The sequence below is a fragment of the Puntigrus tetrazona genome, chromosome 9 (genome assembly GCF_018831695.1).
Source record: "Puntigrus tetrazona isolate hp1 chromosome 9, ASM1883169v1, whole genome shotgun sequence".
In the NCBI taxonomy this organism is placed as follows: Eukaryota; Metazoa; Chordata; class Actinopteri; order Cypriniformes; family Cyprinidae; genus Puntigrus; species Puntigrus tetrazona.
The window spans coordinates 16,106,069-16,120,681 of NC_056707.1; the positions used below are offsets into that span (position 1 = coordinate 16,106,069).

Genomic DNA, 14,613 nt, shown 5'->3' on the forward strand with positions numbered 1-14,613 from the left:
GGGCTTTGCCAAACAAAGGTGCAAGGTGGAGGTTGGCTCAAAACAATTATTCACCTACGCATTTTCATTTTCAAGAAAGTTTTCCACTGGGTCACCTCAGTTGCATCTGTATGCAGATTAAATAGATGCTGTCAGTGGAAAACTACCGCACATACAGACTGTCATGCTCTCTCATGGAGAGAGACAGAGCACTGCAATATGTATCCTTTACAATTCATTTCAAAGCTATGCAAAATCTGAAATCTTTCTTTTATATTCTTTCAAAGGAAAATATATATTTTACGTAGACCACCGTGTCTGTTTAGTTTTGCTAATGTAACTGCTGTGTGACTTTGTGCTGCTAACATGCAGTGTATATGTTATACAGATTTGGTTGATTCTCTATGTGTGTATAGGAGTAATTGTCTTCCTATTGCAGTTGGATTAAAATATTTATGCAGAATATTTATTTAGGGGAAAACAACAGGACTAAATAACTTTGTGCACAGTTTCGATATCAGTGTTAATGCAGTTTCATATTACTGCAAGAAGGGATGATCATTTGACTGATAAACAAGACTGTAAAACTGTCATTTTGAAATGCTGTGGTGTTTAACTGTTTGGAATATGACTTTATTAAAGATGCAAGTAATTAAGCAACATGCAAGTAAATGGCGTAAGATTTAATTTCAAATAACCAAGCTCACACAGTTTGTCCTTCTCAAATGAATGTCTTTTTATTCATTTGCAACTTTTAATAATAAAAGTAGCAAATGTACAAATCATTAGTGCATTTCTCATGAAATCAGAGATTGAAAGTAACAAACTCCATCTTTTTAGCTCATGGAACTCATCATAATGAATTGATAAAGCTAGTTTCTGGCAACACGCGACAACATAAGAAATATAGAAACTCTAAATCACACATCAGAAAAATTTGAAATCCATACACCATTCAATGACAAATGATTCAATGCAAACAAAACTTTAGCTACTGAAACCAAATAAACACAAAACCTTTTTGTTGTTATGAAAGTCCATGTTAAAATAAGTACTTCAGAGAGTGATGTTGAATGAAATAATGTAACAGTCAAAAACAATTCACATTATCAAACACAAAACAAACAAGATATAAGTGCCTTTAAAAAAAGACAGAACCCCATAATTTCACTACTAAATGAATGGATAAATATTAAAAGGTTGGTTTGAAAATCTGTGGAGTATCCAAAACCAAAACCACATTTCACACCCCTAAGCAAGTAGTAGTATGGCATTGCCTGAAAATTGTCTAATGTGTGCTAAAAGGATGTTCTTTTGGAGCATAAGTCTTTTGATAATTTATTTTTCATGTCAGGTTTAGATGACAAGAACAATTTGATCAGTTAGGCCTCGGATAATCACAACAGTTCGCAACCTTTGTAAATTTCATGTGGTTTTTTTTTTCCCCTCTGAGATTGAGAATTAATTTTCAAATAAGTATAAGATGAGTTGATAGCTGCAAAAAAAAAAAAAAAAAAAGGCAATCACTTCAGTAACATTCACAAGGACAAGAGTCAGAAAACCAAAAGGTTCATTTGGGGGAAAATAAATATAAAGCAACAAATGTCTAATGAATGTTTCTTTATTAATGTACCTCTTTTACAAAGAGATTATCTGTACAAAAGGGATTTAAACATATAGAGTGATTTTCAACTATTTATTTTATAATGTAAAATGTTTTTTCTTCAGTGATATCCCAACTTAATTTTATTTGGAATGATAACTCTTAACATAACTTCTGAATTAAAATGTCATTACGTTTAAGGTCTTTTCAAGGTATTAATACAACATTGTGAAACTTTACTTAAAAAAATAAGTTACATCTGTCTAGAAAACCCCTCACGCCCATCTCAGTTTCACTAAGGCCATTCAGCAGTTCCCCTTTCTCTGAACAAATAGTGCATTCAACAGCAGATCAACAACAGGCAATGCCTGTTACTGCAGCTACAATCAAATTCTTCTTCTAGAAGAACAAGATACTATTTTGCGCAGCAATCAAAATTGGACATCCCAGTCTTAATGTTTTGGGACATCATTAAATCAGTTATTATATGGCTGGCAGCCATGTCATCCTGCAGCCCAAAACTGGTTACCTACTGAAGCTTAGCAGGGTTGAGCCTGGTCAGTACCTGGATGAGAGACCTTCTGGGAAAACCAGGTTGCTAGTGTAAAAGGTGTTAGAGAAGCTGTGCTCACCCTGTGGTCTTTGTGGGTCCTAACTCCCCAGTACAGTGACAGGTACGCTATACTGTAAAAAGCACCGTCCTTTGGATGCAACTTTAAATCCCAGGATGTCTTTCGAAAAGAGTAGAGTAGAGGTGTGACCTCACCATCTTGGTCAAATTTGGCTTTTGACCATCACGGGCCCCCTAACAATCCCCACATCTACTCATTGACTTCATCACTCTGACTCCTCTCCACCAATAAGCTGGTGTGTGGTGGGCATTTTGGAACAGTCACATCATCCAGGTGGATGAGGAGACACCCCCCCCAACAATGTAAAGCACTTTAAGTGCTTTGAAAAGTGCTAAATAAATGTGAGGAATTAACACATTAATGACAGTTTTCCCACACAGTCTTTCCTGTGGCGGTTCAAACTGCCATTTAGTAACATCCATATAACCGGTCTGTGCATTCTATAGCTGAATTGCTTTGTAGCAATAACGTTTTGGAATTCTTTTTTTTTTTTTTTTTCTCCTTCACATTAAATGTTATATTAACAAAAAGCAATGTCTTCACAGCTCTGCAAAAAAAGGCATTTTGGTGTTACTAAATACAAAATCATGAAAGCACAGAAAATACAGCCAATTATATATACAATCACAGTTACAATTTAAATGAACAGATCTAAATGCTCGTTTTGTATTTGGGAATGTAAATTAGGTTTACTCAGACAGCACAACTAGTCAGTGATATCCATTTAAATAAAAACCTTGGAAACACTATTCCAGTTACACAGGTGACAAATTTACAAGCGAAGTCAAGTTTTAGAAATCTGATATTCCCAAGAGTGTGCATATGCAAAAGACAACCCCCTTACACATTTACGTACTACTATATGAAAAAATTTACTTTGTTTCAGTTTGGAGGAGTGCAGACATTAAGGTAAAATTCACCAAGGAAGAAAAAAAAAATAGTACATCCTACATTACCTTAGTTCAACCAAGTATAAAAAAGCTACAGTTTCAGTAATGAATTTGGTTGTCAACATACCATAAAGAACAGCTGAATATTTCGAGGTGTGACAAAACCAAGATAAAGGAATAAATAACATCTATCAGTATGAAGTCCCTAAAAGGAAGTTCTTAAAAGAAAAATAAAACACACTGTAAATATTACAGACTCTATATGGCTAATAATAACAAATAGTTCATATAAATGTTCTGTCTTTCACACAGCATATTATAAGGAGAAGTACACAAACATGAAAACACCCAGTGAACAGACGAATACCAGGCCTAAGTTAAGTAAGAGCTTGATCTTAGGAGGTTCATAAAGCATTTCACAAACAGTTTCTTCATCTTCTCCAACCACTTTGGGTTCAACCACTGATGTTTTCTCTTTGTGACAACAAATCCAGTCAAACACTTGCAGGCAGCTCTCTTCATCACACTCGCCCTGATTCTTCTGTTTGACAAGATTTGCATGACCATTGGCATAGAGCTCCATCTGTGTGGATGCCTCTGTGCTGGGGATCATAGGATCTTGGTCACAAGGGGAGGGCATAAGGAGTTTCATGTCAGCCCCATCAAGACATCTATCATTCTGGACATCTTCTGGAACATCTTTCTTGAGAACACCATTGCAATTAGTGAGTTTGTATTTCTCTTCTCGTTCAATTACAGGGAGGTGCTTAAGCTCTTTCAAGCCCCAGATTGTGGTGCGTTTGACCTTCTCCTCTTCTGGCGGAGATGTGCACAGACTGACACACACAGCCACCAGCCCGGAGATCCAAAACAGCCCGGCAGCAATGTACATGTAGTGGACATCTGTGATGAAAGCCGGGCGTTCATCTGGCTGGTCACATTTTGGCTCACGATATATGAAGCCAAGGAAGAGGCGGGCAGTGCCTAGTACGAACCCAGTCATGCCGCCCCAAAATGCGCCGGTCTCATTGCAACGCCTCCAGAAGACTCCAAGTAGAAAGAGGGCAGCAATGGGTGGAGTGAGGTATCCTGCCATTTCCTGGATGTACAGGTACATCTGGCCACCTTGCATCTCAATAATGACAGGCACCCAAGCTATGCTGATAGTCACCATGACTATCACAAAAAACCTGCCGACGATCACCAGCTCACGGGAGGAGGCACATACGCGCAGCATTTTATAGATGTCCAGTGTGAAGATAGTGCTAGCACTGTTAAAAATTGAGTCTAGGTCACTCATGAGGGCAGCGATCATCACCGCCATCATCAGCCCTCTGAGGCCCACTGGCATCACGCTCATAACCAGTCGAGGGTAGGCGATGTTGGAACAGCCGGCCTGACTGCCGCATACAGCCATGCAGTGCTCTGGGCTGATGCATGCCAACTCGTCGGGGAACAATATTCGTGAGATCATTCCTGGAATAACGATGATGAACATGGGAAGGATCTTCAGCATTCCTGCCATAAGCGTGGAGCCTTTGGCATGGGCAATGTTCTTGGCGGCCAACACTCTCTGGACGATGACCTGGTCTGCACACCAGTACCAAATGGATGAGGGTGTCTGACCCAAAATGAAACCTGGCCAAGGGATGTCCTCATCAAGCGGTCCTCGCAGGAGCTTGAGAGAATCTGGCTTGGGGTGGATCCGGCAGGAGTTTGTGTACTGGAAACTGAAGTTGTTGTTAGCCAGGATGGCTGTGACATTGGGGATGGCCTCCATGTATTTTTCCCGCACCCCTTCCAAACCACCCACCTTGACCAGGCTGATGATGGTGAGGGTTAACGCACCGCCAATCATGAGCACGGCCTGTAGTGTGTCTGTGTATATCACAGCAGCCAGTCCACCGGTTACTGTCAGCAAGGCTGTCATAGAGATGAGCAAGATGATCGACAGGTAGAGGTTCCAGCCAAGAGACTCCTGAATGAAAAGAGCTCCTGCGTACAAGTCCACTGAGAGTTTAGTAAAGATGTAGAGCAGAAGTGAGAGGGCTGCAAAGTAAATCTTTAGCCGCTTGCCCCCATAGCGCTTGGAGAGGTACTCTGGCATGGTGTAAACTCCAGAGTAGATGTAGACTGGAATGAACACCCAACCGAGCAGCTGCAGAAGCAGGAGGGCATTGAACTCCCAGGCGCCTACTGCAAAGCCACTGGCTGCACCAGAACCAGCAAGTCCAATAAAATGCTCACTGCCGATGTTGCTGACAAACAGTGAGGCACCGATCACCACCCAATTCATAGTCCGACCTGCCAGGAAGTAGCCACTGACAGTGCTACGGTTGGCCTTCCACATAGCGAGCAGACCAATTATAAGCACAAGCACAAAATAAAGTGCAACAACTGCAATATCTGCCGCCTCCATCGCTGTTCCTGTTTTTAACATGTTTATGCCTCGATCGCCGTTCAAAATGCAATTGTCTGCAAAAAAATGTGCTTATTTGGGTAAAGGTGCGAGCAAAAGCACATAAAATCCTTTGGTTTGCTAAATTTCTATTTAGTTTGTGTATGGTCTGGATTGGATTGGTTATCCAACGATGCTCTCATCAAGTTATTCTGGGCAGGATGTCTCTGGCTTCTGGTCTAGAAATGGCAAGAGTTTACATTCCTGCAAGACAGCAAACACAGAAAGAAAGAAAAAAAGAGAGAGAGAGAGAGAGAGAGAGAGAGAGGGAGAGAGAGAGAGAGAAACAGAGCATGCATTAGATTAGGTGTGGATCAAAATATAAAGCTGATGACAGATTTCTCCCCTTTAATTATTACTTGTCATTTACTATAATCACCACAAAACAGGACAATTTTAACTTTAATAAAGATTTTATTTGTAACATTGTTATACACTGTAAAAAAAAATTGTTGTTTCAACTTGAAATAAAACAAATCTATTGGTATTGAACAATATTGTTAATTTTACTGCATTCTCCTATTTCGCATTTAGATTAATGGTGTTATTGGTATTCTGAAATATTAAATCAGGCAAAGTTAAACACTGGTAAATACATCCTTCAGCGAATATCAAAATGAATTTAACTGCACATTATAATGCAATGCTGCCTAAATTCATATGGACTTTTAAAATCAGTGTATCCTTAGAAGAAATAACAGCAATAAACACAGTTTAATTTAATTTTTCCATTTTCAAATAAGATAGGCCTACATGATCATAAAATGATAACAACAAACATTAATCATAATCATTTGCTCATTTCTATCTTTATGAAGACTGATAAGTTTATTTAAATAAGTTAACATTTCAACCTGTATAAGAATTCATGTTTTGACAGTGGTGTCATGTCTTTGTCTCCAATCACTGCCTGACTTTAATGCTTGCATAACTTGGGCATACGCAAATATGCCGCATCACTTCCCATTCCACTGCTCTGCCATCTGAAAACTACACCAGCTCGGACTTAAGGCACTAATTCCTTGTGAATCACAGGGCAGATTATTGCATAACACTGCACTGGTTGGTTCTAACGGCTAGCTTAACATCCCATCTAACAGCAAGCTTAAGGTCACATTGCAACTGCCCTGACAACTACAGTTTGGTCATATTAATGTTAAGGCTTAAAGCGGAAATGAGAAACAAAGATTTCAAATCATATCAATTGTAACACGCACTACCAGATGCAAAAATTAAATTAATAAAACATCAATAACAGGGGTTAAAGTTTTCTTTATTCAAACTGATTGTTTTCATGAATATATGGTTGACTTGAAGAATGAAAAATATATCACATACTTGTAAAATGAGTTTAGTATGAGTAATAAGGCGATGATAATCTCAAATAAAATGTTAAAACCAAGTAATTACATGGTTTTATTAAACAACACTGTTAAAATACATTAGTGTAATATATCTATACATGATAGATAATATATAATAATATATCTATACATATGAAAAAAAAACCTCAAGTGAGCATAAAGTCAATATTAAATGTTTGTTCTGAGTTTGTCACGCACGGAAAAATATGTTGTTGGGGACACTTTCTCACAATTTCTGTCGATTATGGTTGAATTGCATTTAATAACAAATTGTTCAATCTCGTCATTATACATCCCTATCATTGTATTCTTCTATTTTATACTGTTCAGTGCTTTGATCCAATCTGTGTTGTTAAAAGCGCTATATAAATAAAAGTGATTGATTGACTGATTAATATTAACCACCCAGCCAAATGAATGCCAAAAAAGCGCGAAGTCAATAAAACAAACACGCCCACAGCGTTCTGCTTGCGGTGCTGAAACCACGCCCACTCACAGCAAAGCTGCCTTCTCTTTGAACCGTCTTCCTCAAGCAGCTTGATTTAAATGAGGCCAAGCTCAGTTGTTTTGTAAATATATAGCAAACACGTAACATGACGGAAGCATAGCTAAATGCTGACAGTAACTTTGAACGGACGAATCACCGATGCTTATGCGCTCTAATTATTATGTGTGTGTTTGACTTGAAGCAGCACCGCGCAGAACGTTCAGTGTTTGACATCAAAGTACCGCGAGAACTATTCAAAGTATAACGAGAGTCTGCTCCCTATAGCTCTCACTGTACCGAGCTCCGATTTAGACCCGCCCAATAAATCGTGATTGCGAAAATGGTGAAAAATTGTACAACGCCACCATTAAGTCTTATATAGCTCACAGTCTTTCTCGGATGTTTCAGCAATGCATTTCTAACATCTTTACAACCAATTCTCAACTTTGACTTTACACGGACCCTAAGTGCATTGAGTATTATAATAAATACCTGCAGACTGGTGAATGGACTGGTGAAGTTTCTCTTTACATCGTGATTAAATCCATGTTATTTTCATATTTGGCCACATGCAAACTTTTATTTTGAAATCGCGATGTACAGTAAATGGCATATATTAAACAGATCTGAAATAGGTTGATGTATTCTCCTGTGTTGTCAAACGCACAGTTTTCCCTGATGAAAGTTAAGCAATTCACAGCTTATGCAGAGGAAGAGTTTAGCCCCTTTTTTACTAGTTACTTTTTTATTAGTTCTTCCATATAAATATGCGCTATATGGAGACGCGTTCTCCATTCATGTTATGCGCGTCTCGTGTTTTAAGAGCAAAAAAATCTGATTGGCTAGTAGTGTTGAAAGCTGCGCTCCTCTTATACCTCCGGAAAGCTTACTTCTTGCCTCAGTGCCGGAAAGCCCTGCAATTAAGCAATGACTACTGCCGACTATTGGTAGTACTGTGAATCTGCTCCTGTGACTCAATGAAGATGCATATCGCTTATGTATCTATCTGATGTATGCTGTCAGAACAATTCCAACTCTGTTCCTCTTTCATTACAGGCCAACACAGGAAGCCATGTGCCCAACCCTTACCAAACAAAATCCCTTAACACCAATCCACATAATGAGAAACTAAATTCACAGCTCTGTCTGTACCTCACTAAATTTTCACAGATACAGGATTTATGCATTAAGACACAGTACCGGTCTAGAATTACTGTACCCGTACCCTTCACCAGGGCTTTATCTATGTTTCAAAGAACACCACCATAACACCATAATACTGTAATTGTATAACACCACCTGCTCTGATGTTATCAGGTTGCACTTACTCATCAGCGTTGCTATAAATTTGGCATAACTGACAACACATCACTAATGACAAAACATTAAGTGAATAATATAAACAACTAGGCTTTAAAGGGACAGTTAACCTAAATTATGTCATCATTTACTGACCTCCTAACCACGTATGACCTTCTTTCTTAAGCAGAACGTAAAAACAGATGTTAGGCAGCATGACAGTCTTAGTAAACATTGAGCTTAATGTACAGAAAACAATGTAAATCGGTCACAAATGTTCTGCCTCAAAGCAAGGGAGTAAACGATGCCCATTTTCTTTGAATGAACCATTAGATCCCTTTAAATCTAACAACATCCAGCCAGCCTGGGATAATCTCCTTATGGATTCTCTGGTTGGCCAAGGGAAAAAAAGGAAAGAGACTTCACGTGGGAGGAGGGGTGGGCAAGGAGGAAAATTTCCACTTGCAGCTACTCTCCTTACTACAAGCACCAACGTGCTTAAGTAATCAGTAGCAAAAAATATTTTTTTTCCGAGGCAATAACTTTCAACAGACACACAGGAGGGGAGATTTGAAACCTTTTAATGACGGGTGACTAAATATACCCTGCTTCAAAAATAAAACAAAAAACAAAGCCCTATTGCACCGGTTATTGACACTGATGTGGTGTTAGGAAATGTGTCGATGAATTCAGCGCGGGATTCTACGACACTGAGTGACAGGAGAACACGCTACTGCGCCTCGAGGCAGGATCCGGCGAAATCTCTAGAAGTATCGCTGGCTGGAAACAACGATACTTCACGCTGTAATGTTTTTATAGTGACCAAGACAGTCATTATTTACTCACCCTCATAACCTGCACGGCCTTCTTCCTCGGTCACCAATCATTAAAAAAAAAAGCAAAATAATAAAGGTGAACGTTACCAAGCTGTCACGCCTCCTTTTCAGAATTAATTTTAAATGACCTATCCGTTTAATTCAATGCTGCGTCATTCCATTTTTAAAAACAGCATGTTAAAAAGAATATTGATCATCTATTTTGCAGATATTTAATGCTAAATGACGAAATTCCTCAGAAATGGCGCATTTGTACGGCGCAACGAATATCGTTACGGTCTATTTACAAGTCCATGTTTGCGAGGCTGACTGATTTGGTTATCCTCGTTTAGTTATCTAAATTCCTGTTGGATGAGCACACCTGAGATACAACTTACCGTTTTCATGATACAGTCTTGAAATAAAGAGCTGAGCAGCTCTTGTCTGTCGAAAGAAGGAAGGGGTCCGAGCGATGCGATTATCCACATCAATTTCTGACAGCTTCAACGCGGAAGAACGTGGTTCGTTGAAGAGGTCTTTAAAAGTTCAGAAACGGAAGATTTCATTCCTTCAGAATGAATGGTGCCCCAAAACGCGCCTTTTATAAACGCCCGTCCACTCTTTATCTTCCGCTGTAAACGCCCTGGTTTCACATTCGGTGTGTGTAAAAGTGACGTGGCCAGGCACGTACATTTGCATACGAAACCACGCCCATTTGGTATTTATCGTAAGAGTCTTTGTTTCGTGACTTATCGCCTCTTGTAGTCCCTTACTTAACGTTAGAAAGTACTAGAAATCGCCTTTTTAACCACGATCAAACCTCCGGGACTAAAGGAGAAACAGTCTGTGGAAGGACTAAATCTAAGCCTCTTAGGTAATGCAGTCAAAAGAACAATCTGGAAATGCACCATAAGGTTCCTAAGCAGCGGGGTGGGTTTACAATGCTCATTAAGAATGTTATTACTAAGTGTGTTTGCCTTAGTTTTACTCCATGCATGATATTTCATCAATCATAGAAATAGATTACAGCTTTCTATCATTAGGAATTAAGTAAATAATGTAAGGTCCTCTCAAGATCATCCTACTGGTGCACCTGAAGTGCCCACCCACACGTTAACGCTAACGTAAAACAAAAATAAACACAATTAATCATTGCTTACAGCTTTATCAAGATCTGTGTGAAAGGAAATTTTGTTACATGATGTCATGCAGTTGACCTACTTGCTCATGGGGTGAGATGCATCTGTCCTCACACAAAATAAACAGATGAGAGAGTGCAGTGCAATTAAATTGCTGAAGGTAAGATAAAGGTGTGATTCCAAATCAGCTGAGGTGAGGTAATGTCATTTATGAATGAAGGTACATAAATCTTATTAGACGCATACATCTAGACACTGGTGACATTCCTGCAGTCAGTAACCTTGACCATTTTACGATATAAGATTGGAGTTTAGGACTGTGATCTTTAGTCACGTTTCCAAGCTTTCGGCAATACCAGTATATCAGGTTTGGTAAACCTAAATTGAATTCATTTGAATGGCCACTTGATTAAAGATAACGCTATGCTACTTAAAGTACATTGCAAATAGATACAGTAGACTTAAATGTAACTAACAATGTTTCTAACAAGCTATTTTTACAAGGTAAAACAACATATAATAATAACAATAATGAGTGGACGTTATATAAATAATTTCTAGAAACGATTTATTTGTCAAGTATACGGTCATTTTACGGAGTAATTTTCCACTGACGTGACTAACAACATTTCCCACAATGCATGAGCGCAGCTCTTGCGTATTTCTTCCCAGACGTGCACGCATGCGCAGTGCTTTTGACCTACACAGTCGCAGGAGAAAATGGCAGCGCTTGGAGTAGGGCTGCAGGTATGACATTCTGAAAAACCTTGGTGTTTGTATTAAAAAAAAACACACGAGTTGTTTCGCTTTGTGTAGGTAAATATAAATGTTTTTTTGAAAATCGAATTATTTGACCTGTTAAATCAAGACGCTTCTTCTGATAAGTGAACTAGGCCGTGAGCGGCAGTGCCTTATCCGCAACATGTACAATCATTCAAACCGTGTGCTCTTTTAAGAGCTGTCTAGTTCATTAACACTCATTAACGTCTCGCTCTCGAGTTTTGTTCGCTAAATAGGTTTACTTATTTTGCAAAAAAAAAATCTGTTGCTTTTCTGCTCCTCAGATGCTCGTTGTGAAATATACAGCCATAGGACTGAACATACGTTTTGAAATCTGTAGAAGTGATTATATAGTTCGGTTCAGTTTAATAGTTTCTGGAATGCAATGAGTGACACTACTAAAATAACTAGTTTAGATTTACATTTATGACCAGGTCGTGTCATTGAGAGTGTTGTATTTGTTAAAAGAATGTTTGCAGGTTATTTAACAAAAAACATTGTGTGTAATATGACAGGTCGTTATTGTATTTGTCATACTTGAATTTCTAAAATTATTCTAACATGGATTTAAATTCTATTCTGCTGCTAATATTCTATTTCTCTTTGCGTAGGTGCGTCAGTTTAGCACCTCTGTGATTCGACCAGTAGCAAAACTTGTCAAGGTAAGAAAAATATTTTTATAGTAAGGGGAGAAAATACACATGTTTTCCATCTATTGCAAAAGTGGGAAACCACAGTTTCTCCTAAAGTACCCAAGATATACCGCAATATTTTATACCGATTATGCATAGGTACATCTTACTTTGATTGTAACTACTGATTTTGGTAGGATATATCGTTTTTTGGAGTAATGCACAGTGAGTTTTTGTGCAGTAAAATTAAACCTTATAAGTTTTAATACTGAATGTGCTATGCAATAATGCCAAAGCAGTTGTGTATGTATTTACATTTAGTCATTTAGCAGATGCTTTTATCCATGAACACAATGGAAGCATTCAAAATCAATTTTTATGTATGTATATGTAATTATTATTTTTTTTTAAATGTTATGCTATATTCTTATCTTGGTATGTTTCTTCAGCCTCCTATCCAGGTCTATGGGGTGGAGGGACGTTATGCTACTGCCCTGTTCTCTGCTGCCAGCAAGCAGAAGAGCCTTGATAAGGTCGAACAGGAGCTTGGCCGCGTGTCTGTGAGTTACACTTTGGGTTTATAGGCCTCTTTGTTTCTGCTTGTTTTTCATAATTCTTCAATCGATTCTTGCTTTCTTGTTCCCACATCCTAGAGCCTGATTAAGGATCCTAAGCTGTCAAGCATCGTGATGAACCCTCATGTCAAGCGCAGTCTCAAACTGAAGACTTTCACTGATGCTTTGACCAAGGCAAAACTCTCCGCCATCACCATCAACCTCATCAGTGAGCCACTATTTTCACATTCACCCGGGTTGATTTAGTGAGAGCTATAATGCAATGTTAAGAAAGTAAATGTATAACTAGAGCGCTAATGTGTGCGCATTGAGTGAAAAGTGTGAAGGGGAGTTACTTGTATGAAAAATAAATAAATGTATATTCATAAGTTGCATTTAGAAAAATACAAGAGTAATTTATAAAGTGCCATCTTTTAAATATTTAACAGATGTCCTAGCAGAAAATGGACGCTTGACCTTGACCCCTGATGTCATCACAGCCTTTGGTAAAATGATGAGTGCCCACAGAGGAGAAGTCACATGCTCCGTCACCACCGCTCAGGTAAGCGGTGTATACATGTGTGCATTTCCATGCTAATATCAATACTAAAGTTTTTAAATTTTTATATATATTTTATTTATTTTTTTTTATTTGTATTTTTTTCTGTGAATAGCCTCTGGATGAAGCTAATCTTGCAGAGCTGAAGGTGGCACTGAATGGTTTCCTGGTGAAGGGAGAGACCATCAAACTTGAGACCAAGGTAGGAGTGTTTGTTTCAGAGGGTGGGCTTCATTGTATCTTGTAGTGTTGATTTTAAAATTAAGGGTATACAGGGCAGCATAATGTTTTGATTTTGTTGTCTAAAGCCTCTAATATTCTTTACTATTTTCATGCATCATTCCTAGTGCATCACAGTACTAAAATGTTTCCTGCTCATTGACTTTTTTTTTAAGGGTGTTTTTACACCTGGCCCGTTGTTTCGGAACCCGCCTCGTTACCCCCGGTTCATTTGTGCATGTGAACATGACAATCGTCAATTTACTTGCACGTGACTTGTCATAACTAAATTGGTCCTTTTCGAAACCTAGCTATTTAAAAGTAAACTGTACCAAGAATAATTTAAAAAAATAATAATTTTAATCTCTGTTTCAGAACAAAGCAATCAATATACTGGTGTGAAAATACCCTAAAATGACCTTTTCATTTTCATATACTTTGTTTTGTCATGTGCTCATCCTTGTGAAACTGAACATGCAGTCAATGATTGTTTTAATCCATAGTATTTCAAGTGTATTAATGTATTACAAGTACTTAATTTGTGTTTCTCTTCCTCACAGTCTGATCCCTCTATCCTTGGGGGCATGATTGTGAGCATTGGTGATAAGTACGTGGACATGTCTACCAAGACAAAGATCCAGAAGCTCACCAAGCTCATCAGGGAGACCTAAGTCCTGTGGACTGACCAGACCTAATCAAATCAAGATTCAGGGGGTGAAGAAAGAACAACCTCTCTGCTATTGTGTAGTTAAATAACCTTGTCCAGTTCTGTTTAAAATAAATATTATTGTAACATTTAATCTGGTGTTATTTATTTCAAATATTTTTTAGGAAATATGGCATGATACGTCTTATTTGTTAAGATCTAAGTACCACAGTATCTAAACTGTGTGTAGGTGATAATGCAAATTCAGGTCTTAACTACTATGTACTTACATTTCAATTAATTATTTGATACACTACACATATTGTGTACAAATGTTTTTACATTGTATGTAGTTAGATCTGTAATTAATGTTGACCCATCCCTTATACTTTAACCTACCCATACCACCAAACCTGTCCTTAACTTTGCAATACAGTATGACCACAATAAGTACGTTGTACTTATTTTTTTTTTTAATGGAAGTACATAGTAGTTAAGGCCACCTAATATAAGGTGACCCAAATTCATGCTCTAGTTATTGTGGAAAAAAATATTGA

General features: G+C 38.1%; 2 protein-coding genes across 3 annotated transcripts; one reads left to right on the forward strand and one right to left on the reverse strand.

Moving 5' to 3' along the window:
- Positions 1-690: 690 nt before the first annotated feature.
- On the reverse strand, positions 691-10,196 carry slc5a3b (solute carrier family 5 member 3b). 2 transcript variants are annotated; one of them, XM_043248628.1, is made up of 3 exons: positions 9,926-10,196; positions 9,559-9,579; positions 691-5,766 (listed from the first exon to the last, which is right to left on the reverse strand). In XM_043248628.1, the coding sequence occupies exon 3, from the start codon at positions 5,542-5,544 to the stop codon at positions 3,421-3,423; it is 2,124 nt and encodes a 707-aa protein (XP_043104563.1). In that variant the 5' UTR covers positions 5,545-5,766; positions 9,559-9,579; positions 9,926-10,196; the 3' UTR covers positions 691-3,420. The 2 variants fall into 2 exon arrangements, with proteins under 2 accessions (XP_043104563.1, XP_043104562.1); XM_043248627.1 differs by lacking the exon at positions 9,559-9,579.
- A 1,107-nt stretch (positions 10,197-11,303) lies between these two features.
- Positions 11,304-14,210, forward strand: atp5po (ATP synthase peripheral stalk subunit OSCP). Its single transcript, XM_043248629.1, has 7 exons — positions 11,304-11,413; positions 12,058-12,108; positions 12,528-12,638; positions 12,732-12,861; positions 13,082-13,194; positions 13,307-13,393; positions 13,971-14,210. Exons 1-7 carry the CDS (start codon positions 11,387-11,389, stop codon positions 14,079-14,081), a joined length of 630 nt encoding a protein of 209 aa, XP_043104564.1. The 5' UTR covers positions 11,304-11,386; the 3' UTR covers positions 14,082-14,210.
- The last annotated feature ends 403 nt before the right edge of the window (positions 14,211-14,613 follow it).

Excerpts from the sequence above, each read along its gene's own strand:
- atp5po (XM_043248629.1), top strand. The coding sequence starts at position 11,387 with ATGGCAGCGCTTGGAGTAGGGCTGCAG. Across the intron at positions 11,414-12,057 it reads CGCTTGGAGTAGGGCTGCAG|GTGCGTCAGTTTAGCACCTC; the intron begins GTATGACATTCT and ends CTCTTTGCGTAG. Across the intron at positions 13,394-13,970 it reads CCATCAAACTTGAGACCAAG|TCTGATCCCTCTATCCTTGG; the intron begins GTAGGAGTGTTT and ends TCTTCCTCACAG.
- slc5a3b (XM_043248627.1), bottom strand. The coding sequence starts at position 5,544 with ATGTTAAAAACAGGAACAGCGATGGAGGCGGCAGATATTGCAGTTGTT.